The sequence below is a fragment of the Schistocerca cancellata genome, chromosome 3, assembly GCF_023864275.1.
Source record: "Schistocerca cancellata isolate TAMUIC-IGC-003103 chromosome 3, iqSchCanc2.1, whole genome shotgun sequence".
NCBI classification, from domain to species: domain Eukaryota; kingdom Metazoa; phylum Arthropoda; class Insecta; order Orthoptera; family Acrididae; genus Schistocerca; species Schistocerca cancellata.
The window spans coordinates 292806070-292819446 of NC_064628.1; the positions used below are offsets into that span (position 1 = coordinate 292806070).

A 13377-nucleotide genomic window follows, 5' to 3' on the forward strand; every position below is an offset into this window, starting at 1 on the left:
CTCATTATGTGCTGTTTCAACTTTGTGCCATTGTTCATCAGTCACAATGTGTGGCAAATGGTAACATGCGAATCCTTGTGCAAACCATGACTAGATGAACCTAATTTCTGACTGTAGGTATGTGACATGGCTTTACAATCCAGCATAACCAAGTGAGCAATATGTTTGTCCTGCACAGCACAAGTCATGTGGTGCCACTGTGATACAGTGTAAAGTGGTATATAGCCCTTCCTAAAACGATCAATTCCAGATTGTCAGAATTGTAGGATCCTGACTAATGTGAGCAGCATTATTGCACTACATCAAGCACAATCTTGAGAGGTCATGATCCTGCCACTGTCTAATTGTGAGTTGTGTTGACAACACATGTTGACAGATATCTCTTCTTTTTACGTGAAGCATAATGTGATCTCACGAATAACCAGTATTCAAATGTGATTTTTTAATGAAAAACATGTTGCATAATCTTTCCATATTTAGGCTGTTCAGAAAGTCCCATTACAAACTTCTAGGACTTGTAGAGGGGAGTTGGTACATAATATCTTGGATAGGAACCCATGTCTGGGAATTTACAGTCCCGATTCTGTGATGGCTTCAGTTCAGGTGTGTAACATGTCCATGAAGGTTAAGGAGCTGAATTAGGAGTGATGCAATACAATTATTAGGTAACAGTTCAAAAGTAAACATAATGAAACATCCATTTATACAATGGAAGCACATTTGTTTGTATTAACAATTAAATATTACATGTTTACATGATTCCAAAATAAAAAAGAACCCAAAGCACAGTATGTACAGAACAGTATTTATGCATTACAACAGTAGGTGACAATCTAACATAGTACGTGTCAGTGTCTACCCTACTGCATATGAGGACAAGCAACTCGTGTACCCAAGCATGTAGTACACTTCATGCTGATTTGATGGATATTGCATCATCTTCATGGTGTTGCAATTTTAATATCGATTGTGTATTAATAGCTCTCTCAAATTTAGCTCTTTACTACTACTTTTGAATAATTCAATGTTCCTAACTTTTCTTGTATTCCAGAATTGATATGGCTTTCCCTTCTCTCAGAAAAAGCATCATTTTCCTCATTTCCTGTCATTTTTGTTCTCATTATGAAGAATTTTTCAAAATATGTGCTAATAGAATAAAACTTCTTTTTTAAAAGTAGTCTGTCTGTTGTTTACCAATCATATTATGGGAAGGATAGATTGCTACTTACTGTAAAAATGATGCATTGAGTTGCAATCCTGAGCAGGGGATGGGGGAGGAAAGCAGGTTTGGGGGGGGGGGGGGGGGGGAGAGAAATCAGCACTGCCTGATGGAGCATACAGAAAGTAGAGGTGGCAAGACAGGATTGACTGGCGCAGGGTCAGGAGACTGTAGCGGAAGAAGAGGAGGGGGGGGGGGGGGGGGGGGAAATGAATAGCAGAAAGGATAGGAGCAGAGAAGTGGAAAATACCAGTGGATGCACTGGCAGAGAGTAAGCCACAATGAGGGTAGGGGAGAGGAATCATAAGGTGGTGACAGAACAGAGGGGCAGAAACAGTTGGTTGTAGTGTGTGGGGACAGTAGATTACCTTAGGTTGAGATCAAGATGATTCTGGGAGTGGAGAAAACATTGTAAGGATAACTCCCATCTGCGCAGTTCAGAAAAGCTGTTGGTGGAGAGCAGCAGCCAGATGGCCAATGGGTTGTGAAGCAACCATTGAGAGCAAGCATGCCATGTACAGCTGCAAGTTGTGCCACACAGTGGAAGTAGCCATTTTTATACCAGCTCTGCTACAGTCATTGTTCAACTTTTTATGCTAGTATGACTGCCAACCAGCTCTACATGAGAATGAATGGCCACAGCCAAACTGTGGCCAAGAGCAAAGTAGACTATGCTGTGTCACGATATGCAGCTGTACATAACATACTCGATTTCAATGGCTGCTTCACAATCCTGGTCATCTGGATCCTCCCCTCCACCACCAGCTTTCCTGAACTGGCATCAACCTGTGGTAATATACTATGCCCACACCATCAACTCAACAGTTTCTGGCCCCACTGTTCTGTCACCACCTAGTAATGTGCATCCTTTCACCCACATTGTGTACTGCTCTGCTGATGCATTCACCAGTCTTCTCCCCTTCTCTGCTCTTTTAATTTTCAATTCCCCCCCCCCCCTCCCCCAATCCCCCTTCTCCTTCCCCACAACTTCCTGGTGCTGCATCTATTAGCCCTGTCCTGCCACCTCTTGTCCCTGCATGCACCACCAAGCAGTACCAATTCATCATCCCCCATGTGTACCCTACTATTGTACCACCCCCCCCCCCTCCCCCACACACACACCTGTCATTCCCACTCCAGATTGCTGCTCCTGTTCAACAGTTCAACACAATTCTCTTATCTGGCTGGAGGTAGTGCTTTGTGTGTGTGTGTGTGTGTGTGTGTGTGTGTGTGTGTGTGTGTGTGTGTGTGTGTGTGCATTTCTGTTTCCTGAAGAAGGCTTTGTCCGAAAGCTTATATGTAACAGTATTTTCACTGTGCATGTCTGGAATTCATCATGTAATCTTCATGGTGTGCAGCAACTATCCTTTTCATAATACTGTCAAGTTCACATTTATGAATGTATAAAATAGTGTTATGACATGTATCTAATATGTTAAGCATTTCCATTGCATAATGTGTGAATACAAAAATAAATTAAGTAGTTGCTTTCTGTTTATCAGCTGAATTATGTAACAATGAAACTAAACAACAGTAACAGAGCTAATCATGTTCCATTTTAAAAGGTGCCATAGATGGTCTGAGCACACGCCATCCTGTGATTGATAGATTGACTGGCCAAGTAACTAATCCTCATGCACTTAGAAATGAAAGTTATTACAGGGTAAGTAAGTTAAAATACAAACTGAAGTTTTTTCCTTTTCTCCACACTTCATGCCATAAAGCTGAACTATTGTTATCACTTGGCAGGCAACTAATGAGACCTGGAACACAACCATGTTGCTCAGTGGCACCACAGCTGACAAACTGGTGAGTCCAACTGTCAACCCTCCTGCTGGAGAAATGGTCATGATAGAAGAAGAATATGTTCCTCAGCATAGGACAGATGCAGAAAACCACAGGTATCTTTTCTATAACTATACTGCAGTAGTTCTATTTGTTCTAAAAGTGGTCTTCAGATATATTTAGAAATTCAATAAGAAAATTAAGTTGGCATGTAAAGGTAGGGATAAAATGATGGAATACAAACGATCATTTGAAGAAACATTTATGGTTCCTTCCACCTCTAACGATGCTCTGTATATGTAAAGAAATTTCAAGTCACACTGCAGTTCATAGCTGACACTTTAAGTTGTCTGGATAAATCCATATGAAGGTTTGAGGAATTCAAGGGCATACCACCACCATCACATAGTAAAGCATTATGGTGCTGAAGCTAGCCTCAGGTTGGTGACAGCTTTACCTTAAGAGGATAGACATCACACCAATTAAAAAGCACTTGCTCACAGTAGACAGACCCACAAAGAAGACATTCAAAACAATGCAGACACAGAACTGGCTGTTTCCTTATCCTCACAGCATACACATAAAACTTCTTACATTAAATACGTCTGAACACCACTGTTCTTAGTTTGTACCTTCAACATTCTGTCATAACTTAAGGACTGTATTGTTTATTACTGTCACTTCATTGTTGTTCAGTTTGTTTAAAGCATTATTGAAACTTAGCTGATAGTCTTCACATGAACTTGTTATCCACTTAATGTTCGTCATTTATATAATCTGAGCAATTTGTGGTATCTCTATCATATAATTTTTCTAGATTTTTCCAGTGACTGATTAATTCTGAACTGTTCATAGGTATTCAGCATCATTTGGATGATGCTACCCAGATGTATACTCAACAGTAGTTCCAAAACACACAATTCTTCATTATGTTCTTTTTGCCAATCTGTCGTCATTTTATTTTTAGACATTTTTTATTCTTACTTATTTCACCATAAGTTCATTATCTGAATCATGTGGTTTAATTTTTGAGTACACTTTGTACTGGTTCTCATAGGTCTTGCTTTACCTCAATGTGTCTCATCTGGTGATGTTTTAAATGTTACATGTCATGGTTATTTACTTAGTGATTTCTCTGTTCCAGTAAAAAATTAGTTTTGATAAATCTATTTCCTGTATCACAAATGGTTTTCATGACTGGAGTTACACCCCCTCCCCTTTTCCTCCATGCGATTTATCTGCCTTTGTTACAATTATTCCCTCACAGCTTAAAGTTCTCTGGCTTACCATACGTCTCAGCACGAAATTCTTCAGCTTTGTCTTCATGTTTCAGTCTTTCTATATATGCCTTAGTCCATTATTATTTATAGTTTTTTTAACCTAGTATTGCACTGGTCAAACTGCTAAGTGATCATTGTCAATGCCAAAATCTAGGTCATAATGAAGAGATTTGATATGGTTTCTGTATCCCATTTCACTGCCATGTAATCTGATTGGTACCTTATCTTATCTCCAAGTACCTTTTGTGTTTACCTTCTGCTGTTGGGAATTTAATTTAAAATATTCATTTACATCATGTCATAGTTCGCACAAAATTAAAGTACCTCTATATAACATTTTAAGGGACTATGAATTCTGAATGCTACACGGAGGAAGACACCATAAAGAGGAAGAGTTCTTACCGATAGTCATAAAACTAGTCAAATTTTACTGAAGATATGTTACAAAATAACACAGTGAATGGTTCAAGCTAATAATTAGCTGCCGTAAATTACTGAAACGTTTAAATTGTAAAATACAATTTTAGTCAAATTTTCATAAAAATCTATGAATTGGCAGACTTGAACATCACATATCTAGGATTTTTTTGAAGTATTCAGACAAGCATGTTTACTTCCTATTTCTCCTGTATAGTATCAGAACCATTTCATGCTACAAATGAGAACGTTAAGCTATTATTCTGTCCTCAAGTTAATGAGCCATCATAACCTTCTCAATTTTTCAAATGAGGGCACAGGGTTGTCTTCCATCTCACTTCCATTTTCCATGCTTCTCTCAGCATTCCTGTGGTTCCCACATTATCACATATAGTCTCAAAGTCCTCAAAAGTGACCAGAAGTATTGCCTACTAATTCATGTAATTCCAACTCGTTCCACTGGAGCAACCAACTCAATCTCCTGAAATCCTGCTTTCTTGAAATAGTTTTTATAGTTCCAGCACTCATTTCCCTCCACGAATTTATGCTGACAATGAAACTGTAAAATTGATGTCTGTCTGTACACTACTAAATGAATTTTCACGGAATTTTCATACATAACTTGAGCATAGCTTGAGGAAACATCTACACTTTATTTCTATCAAAATTGGATCACAGAAAAAAAATATAATTTCAAATTTTATTAGGCTATTCACCTTAGTTCTGATGTTTACCTTAGTGACAGTGTAATACACCAAAGAATCAATAGATGACACTGCTAGGATTTTACCTTAAAACCCTGAATAAAGAAAGTAGTGACAACATATGTTTGGATTGCCAACAACTAAGTACTGCCATTGTCAGCTGACTGTCATGTGTTACAAGGTGACCAAGAAGTACATGAGAGTAAGTGGGAGAATTGATCTAATTACCAGTTATTTTAATATATAGTGATATCTGAAACATGCAGACTTCTTTTATATTGAATTAATAGCCTAACAGAATTAGGAGCCAGAGCCTAACAAAATTAAGGGTCTGACAAAATGTATCAACTTTTTTGCGGTGAACAACGCTGCAGTGTTGTGCAGGATGGCAGCTGGTTTTTCTGAATTCAACACCTGATAAATTTGAGATGAATCACAAGGATGTCTTTATAAACTGTATTTCATGCCTGATGCAGGTCTTATTCTGAAGAATTTGAGAAACCACTTAACAATTTCTGACCACATTATGCTCCCAAACAATACTGAAGACAGTAATTTGCCATTTAAAACCATCACCATTGATTCTGTTGTAAAGCTGTATGATTCTGACAAAGAGAAAAAATTGAACAGTACTTGGAATCTAAGAGAAAATAGAAGAAGGGGAGGGCAGTACAATGAAATGAAAATTGGTCCGCTTAAGCTCTTTTATATCAGATTGTTTCAGCAGCAGCTCAGTACGCAGTGAAACAATGTGTACTTCAATGTCCTGCTGCATCAACTGCATATCTTATAATATTTCAATGGTTTTAATTAATGATGTGGAGGAACATAAAAAGTGCAATGTGTAAAGTTGTGAAAGATGAATGCGATGATCAGTAGTAATTCTGGCAATAAACATGCCAGTTAACATTCAGAAATAACTTTTTAACAGAAAAGGTTTCCATTGCTTTTTATTGTGAAGTCTTTGGCGAGATGCCCTGGCAAAACTTCTCGGCGTGCTTCCAGCAAATAGTTCAGTTTCAGATACCTTCCAGTATGTTCATCCCAGTCATCAGTGGAGTTAACAGATTGCAATTTCTTAATTCCTCATAGACTGCCTGGAACACAGGCATACTTGGAATGAGCAACAAATCAACAATGATGCAGCAATGCCTCCAAGTGCAGATTCAGACATACACGATGAGATTTCACTTGAGGAAGAAAGTCTCTGAATTATGTAGCTGGAAAAACAATATAACAAGTTAAGCAGAAATGTGTGTTATGTGACGTGTACCATATACCACTTTCAGCAAGTGAACAGTCTGAATGAGAAAGAGTTCATAGATTACACGAACTCAAAAATCACATGAACAACAACAGCTGAGAATGTGTTCAGAAGCAGTGTTAAGTATTATTCAGATGGCAGAAAAATTTTTGTGTATCAATGAAAAACAAATTTTGGAATGAAAGTTGCTTCAGGTACTGAAGGGAGATGTAAGAAAGCAGCCAAGAACCTCCTTCATATTATTCCATCCAGTCACACTGTTACAGAGAAAATTATGCATATATTTTTGACAAGAGTGTATTCTTTTGAGGGTGTGTAGCCACTAGGCAGAGATAGATGCTACCGCAAAATGTGGCAATAAAGATGTAGGTATGACAAATGCAGTAAGGTTATTTTAAGAGACGTTCACTCTCATGGATATGATGAAGTGCCTAGCAGACTATTAAAGTACTATGCTGCACATGTTAGCCCTGTATTTAGCCCTATTTGTAATTTTTTCTTTATAAATGGTCAGTTTCCTGAATGATTAAAGTACTCAGTAGTAAAGCCACTTTATAAAAATGGATAATGCAGATAATTTTAAACCTATTTCTATGCCATCAGTGTTTGCTGAAGTTATTGAAAAGGCTGTGTATGTAAGGATAATTGATTATTTTATATTACATGATTTCCTATCAAATGTACTGTTCAGCTTTAGATGTCATTTAACAACTGAAAATGCTATATTCTTTTTTCTCTGTGAGGTACTGGATGGGTTAAACAAAAGGTTTTGAACACTAAGCATATTTTTTTATTTAACTAAGGCGTTTGATTGTGTTGGCCACAAAATATTGCTCCAGAAGTTGGACCATTAGAGCGGAATACGGGGAGTAGCTCACAATTGATTCACCTCTTACTTTAGCAACAGACATCAAAAGGTCATTATTCACATTGTTGAGAATGGCTGTGATGTGGGACCTGAGTGGGGTACGGTCAAGTGGGGGGCTAAATCACAGTAAAGCTCAGTTTTTACAGTTTCTAACACACATTTCAACAAAACCTGACATTTTAATTTCACAGAATGGGCATGTAATTAGTGGAACTGAACAGTTCAAATTTCTAGGTGTTCAGATAGATAATAAACTTTCATGGAAAGCCCACATTCAGGATCTTGTTCAAAGATTTAATGCTGCCATTTTTACTATTCGAACAGTATCTCAAGTGAGTGATAATTCAACATGAAAATTAGTGTACTTTGCTTATTTTCATTCACTTATGTCATATAGTATTATATTTTGGGGTAACTCTTCCCATTCTAAAAGGATAGTTTTGGTTCAGAAATGAGCAGTTCGGGCAGTAAGTGGTGTAAGTTCATGAACCTCTTGTCGACCCCTGCTCACAAGTCTGGGTATTTTGACATTGGCTTCTCAATATATATATTCCTTACTGCCATTTCTTGTTAACAATATTAGCTTATTCCCAAGAATAAGCAGCTTCCACTCAGTTAATACTCGGCAGACATCAAACCTGCATTTGGATTGGACTCCCTTAACTCTAGTGCAGAAAGGTCTGCAGTGTACTGCTGCACCCATTTTCAATAAGCTACCACTTGAATTCAAAAATCTTAGCAGTAATCCACACACTTTAAAATCAAAACTGAAGAGATTTCCTCTTTTATTCTGTCAAGAAGTTCCTTGAAAAATTAAGCTGATTCTTGTTGTATTGTTGATTGCGTTTGCTTAAACTTATGGCTTGACTTTTTTTGGATTCATGAACATTTTATTTTTACCTGTTATTACTTGTGATTTCATGTACTGACATGTTCCATGACCTAGGAGATTTGCTCGTCAGTCTAGTCGTATGGAAATTGACGTGTAAATAAAAAATAAAATCTAAATCTACATCTGCATCTATATCTATATCTACATCTACATCTATGTGATTACTCTGCTATTCACAATAAAGTGCCTGGCAGAGGGTTCAATGAACCACCTTCAAGCTGTCTCTCTACTGTTCCACTCTCGAATGGCACACAAGAAAAACGAGCACTTAAATTTTTCTGTGTGAGCCTTAATTTCTCTTATTTTATCATGATCATCATTTCTCCCTATGTAGGTGGGTGCCAACAGAATGTTTTCACAATTGGAGGAGAAAACTGGTGATTGAAATTTCATGAGAAGATCTCGTCAAAATTAAAATGCCTTTGTTTTAACAATTGCCACTCCAATTCGCATATCATGTCTGTGGCATTATCTCCCCTCTTTTGTGAGATTACAAAGTGAGCTGCCCTTCTTTGAACTGTTTTGATGTCATCTGTCAGTCCCACCTGATGCTGATCCCACACTGCACAGCATTACTCCAGAATAGGGCAGACAAGTGTGGTGTAAGCAGTCTCTTTAGTAGACCTGTTGCACCTAGTTCTGCCAACAAATCGCAGTCTTTGGTTTGCTCTACCCACAACGTTATCTGTGTGATCATTCCAATTTAGGTTATTTGTAATTGTAAGCCCTAAGTATTTAGTTGAATTTCCAGCCTTCAGATTTGTGTGACTTATCGCGTAATCGAAATGTAGCTGATTTCTTTTAGTACTCGTGTGAATAACTTCACACTTTTTCTTATTCAGGGTCAATTGCCACTTTTCACACCATGCAGATATCTTCTCTAAATCATTTTGCAATTCATTTTGATCATCTGATGATTTTACAAGATGGTAAATGACAGCATCATCTACAAACAATCTTAAGACGGCTACTCACATTTTCTCCTATGCCAGTAATATAGATCAGGAACGGCAGAGAGCGTATAACACTTCCTTGGGAAATGCCAGATATTACTTCTGTTTTAGTCAATGACTTTCCATCTATTACTACGAACTGTGACCTTTCTGACACGAAATCACGAATCCAGTCGTACAACTGAGGCGATATTCCATAGGCACGCAGTTTCGTGAGAAGATGCTTGTGAGGAACGGTGTCAAAAGCCTTCTGGAAATCTAAAAATATGGAATCTATTTGACATCTCCTGTCGATAGCACTCATTACTTCATGAGTATAAAGCGCTAGTTGTGTTTTACAAGAATAATACTTTCTGTATCCATGCTGACTATGTATCAATAAACCGTTTTCTTCAAGGTACTTTGTAATGTTCGAACACAGTATATGTTCCAAAACCCTACTGCAAATAGACATTAGTGACCAGGGCAAATAATTTCTTTCATGTATTTTTTTGCCAATTATGTTTTCTTCCCTTCTGTAAATATTTGTACTCTGTGTCCAGTAAAATGCTAATAGATCATGGAGTGTGTGATTATACCTGTCACAGTGATGAACTGCTGAGCACTTGCATGACTTCAGGAGCTGTTCATTTGGTTGGAAGGTGGGAGGGGGCATTAACATGGTAACAAAAGTATGCACTTACGTTTCAATACGATCTGCAGTTCCCAAATATTTCCCCCCAAAAAACTGAATGGGTATGTATACAATACTGTCACATCTAGAGCATGTATTACTTATCATGAAAGTAAGTGCAAGGAAGTTTTACCCACATTATAAGAAAATAAATTGCCATTATATCAGTGCCTGATTCATGAAAGCCATCATTTTATTCTTTCTGTATTTCCAATAGAAATCAGGAAACAAAAACTGTACTTCATTGTTTACTTTATGCACTAGGATATCACATGAATGTAATTATAGTCTCGTTCACTTCCTCATAAATGAGAATTTAATAGTTCTGTTTACAGCACTGCTGTAGCCTCTTGGGTCCAAAATAATGACCACCTCCAAATTTGTGATACTTTCTTTACTCAGGCTTTATTTTACCTCAATGATTGAAGAATTTTCAGGCGTTTACATCAGTGATGAGATTAAGTGCCACGATCATATCTTTATTTGTCTAGAATATAAGGATTTGCTGATTTTGCTTTGTGTATTGCCAATTTCAAAACTGCTTTGCTTCTTTTTATAAGAAAAAAAAAAACAAATTAATTGATAAAGTCATGCTATAAGGATTCTGCCTTTACAATTTGGGGCACAGAACCCTAAAAAGTTAGATGCAAGGGCCCTTCTTTAACTTCATTGTAAAGCATGGATGTAGGTTGCACATAAATAAAATTCATATATTGTGAAATATTTAGCTTCAGCTGTGAGTTACAGTGGCTTCTCAAGTTTCTTTGGTCTATGGCTTTCAAGGCCTTCTTTACCAGAGCTGTCTTACATTTTACCTCAAAGACATGTATAATGCCCAAATCCAGAAGTTGCAGACAGCTGGTGCAATTGGGTGGTGGGAAACCTGCTTTTATATTTCTCAGAAATGAAATATCTGGGGAAGTGCCACATAGCGATCTATGAACGGTACTCTCCTTACAGCACTTCCCATCTTGGCATCAAATTCTCTAAGGAAATATAAAAATATTTCATTAGTCATCCAGGCTTCAATATTGTTTGTGTACTTGCATGGAAATCTAGAAAAAATTTTAAAGCACCTTGGATTTTTAGGCTTCCCAATGACCAAAGATTTTAGTTTCTCACTGCCATCAGTGTTTTTGGTGGTACATTTTCACTCTCCCACCAGTCTGCTTTACACGCAACACTACGCCGTTGTCAGTGTGTATCAATCTGACCATTGAAAGCCTTGAAATTTTTGACTCCTATTGCAAAGCGGTTTGTAGTGCCTTTTTCCTCCAAGGTGGTTCGATTCATGGGGATATTCGCAGCACATGCTTGTTGAAACCAAGTTATTAAAACTTAGCTTGCTCCCCTTATTGTAGGTTGGAGGTTTCATTAACAGATGCTTTGAATTTCAACACTTCCGTTATAGATGATAGGCATTTCAGTATAGTGTTGAGTTGAGAGGGGCCAGTTCTGATTGCTTAGCTCGCTCCACCAGACTCGTATTAGGACTGGCCTGTACGTCTCTAATATTCAGAATTTTTTCTTCAGTCAAAATTGCTTCTACATCTCAACAATGGCCAGTGCAGGGGTCAAGAATCCAATTATCATGACATCATCATTTTCAGTTGCTACAGTGAGAATTTATTCCCTTTGGTTATATGTGTCTTTGAATTCCTTATTTTAGTTAATTTATTTTAAAATAAGCATTTATTATATGTGGAGTTCCTGAAGCATTAAGTTTTATCCCAGTATAGTATTAAAATGCCTCTTATTTTTTTCTTTCCAACCAAAATTAATTCAGAAGTTCAGCTGACATGAAGACGGAAGAAGAAAAATCTGGGATGGAATAACAATGAAATGAAAATCAAATAATGGAAAATCGAGGACGGAATGTAACAATAATATGAGAAGGAGAGTTGGTACTCACCATATAGCAGAGATGATGAGTCACAGATAGGCCCAACAAAAAGACCCTCACAGTTGAAGCTTTCACCCATAAATGCCTTCCTCGACAATACACACATGCTAACACAACTCGCGCACACATGACTGCAGTCTCAAGCAACTGAAACCACACTGTGAGCAGCAGCACAAGTACACGATGCAAGTGGCAACTGGGTGGGGGTAAGGAGGAGGCTGGGGCAGGGAGGGGAGGGATAGTATGATGGGGAAGGTGCACAGTGAAGTGCTGCAGGTTAGACGGAGGGCAGGGGAGAGGTGATGAGGGAGGGGGGGAGGAAGTAGTGGAAAAGGAGAGAAATAAAAAGACTGTATGTGGTGGTGGAATGATGGCTTTGTAGTGCTGGGATAGGAACAGGGAAGGGCAGTGACTAACGAAGATTGAGGCCAGGAGGGTTACAGGAACGTAGGATGTATTGCAGGGCAAGTTCCCACCTGCACAATTCAGAAAAGCTGGTGTTGGTGGGAAGGATCCATATGGCACAGGCTGTGAAACAGTCATTGAAATGAAGGATATCATGTTTGGGAGCATGTTGAGCAACAGGGTGGTTCACTTGTTCCTTGGCCGCAGTTTGTCGGTGGCCATTCATGCAGTCAGTCAGTTTGTTGGGTCATGCCAATATAGAATGCAGCACAGTGTTTGCAGCTTAGCTTGTAGATCACATGATTGGTTTCACAGGTTGCCCTGCCTTTGACGTGATAGGTGATGTTAGTGACCGGACTGGAGTAGATGGTGGTGGGAGGATATATGGGACAGGTCTTGCATCTATGTCTATTACAGGGGTATGAGTCATGAAGTAAGGGATTGGGAGCAGGGGTTGTGTAAGGATAGAAGAGTATATTGTGTAGATTTGGTGGATGCTGGAATACCACTGTGAGAGGGATGGGAAGGATAGTGGGCAGGACATACCTCATTTCAGGGCACGGCAAGAGGTAATGGAAACCCTGACGGAGAATGTAATTCAGTTTCTCCTGTCCTGGGGTGATACTGAGTTAAGAGGGGCATTCTCCTCTGTGCCTGGATGGTGGGACTTTGGGAGGTGGTTGGAGACTGGAATGATATGGCACGTGGTTGTCGCATCTGCAGTGACTAGTAGTCCCTCTTGAAATACACCAAGGGTCTCAATGAAGTCTTCACTGACCAGAAGTATCCTCACAACCTTGTACAAAAACAAATCTCCCATGCCTTATCTTTGCAGCCTCCCATCACCTCCCAAAGTCCCACCATCTGGCTGCAGAGGAGCTTTCTCCTCGTAACTCAGTACCACCCAGGACTGGAGCAACTAAATTACATTCTGCACTAGGGTTTCAATTACCTCTCTTCATGCCCTGAAATGAGAAATATCCTGCCCACTATCATTCCCACTGCTCCCACAGT

General features: G+C 38.7%; 1 protein-coding gene across 1 annotated transcript in view; it reads left to right on the top strand.

Annotated features, from left to right (window-relative positions):
• Positions 1-13377, top strand: part of LOC126176277 (partitioning defective 3 homolog) — a 286886-nt gene that overhangs the window by 202314 nt on the left and 71195 nt on the right. Inside the window, exons 15-16 of the mRNA XM_049923426.1 lie at positions 2785-2882; positions 2969-3120. Of these exons, the coding sequence (XP_049779383.1) occupies positions 2785-2882; positions 2969-3120 (250 nt within the window). The remainder of the gene's footprint in view (positions 1-2784; positions 2883-2968; positions 3121-13377) is intronic.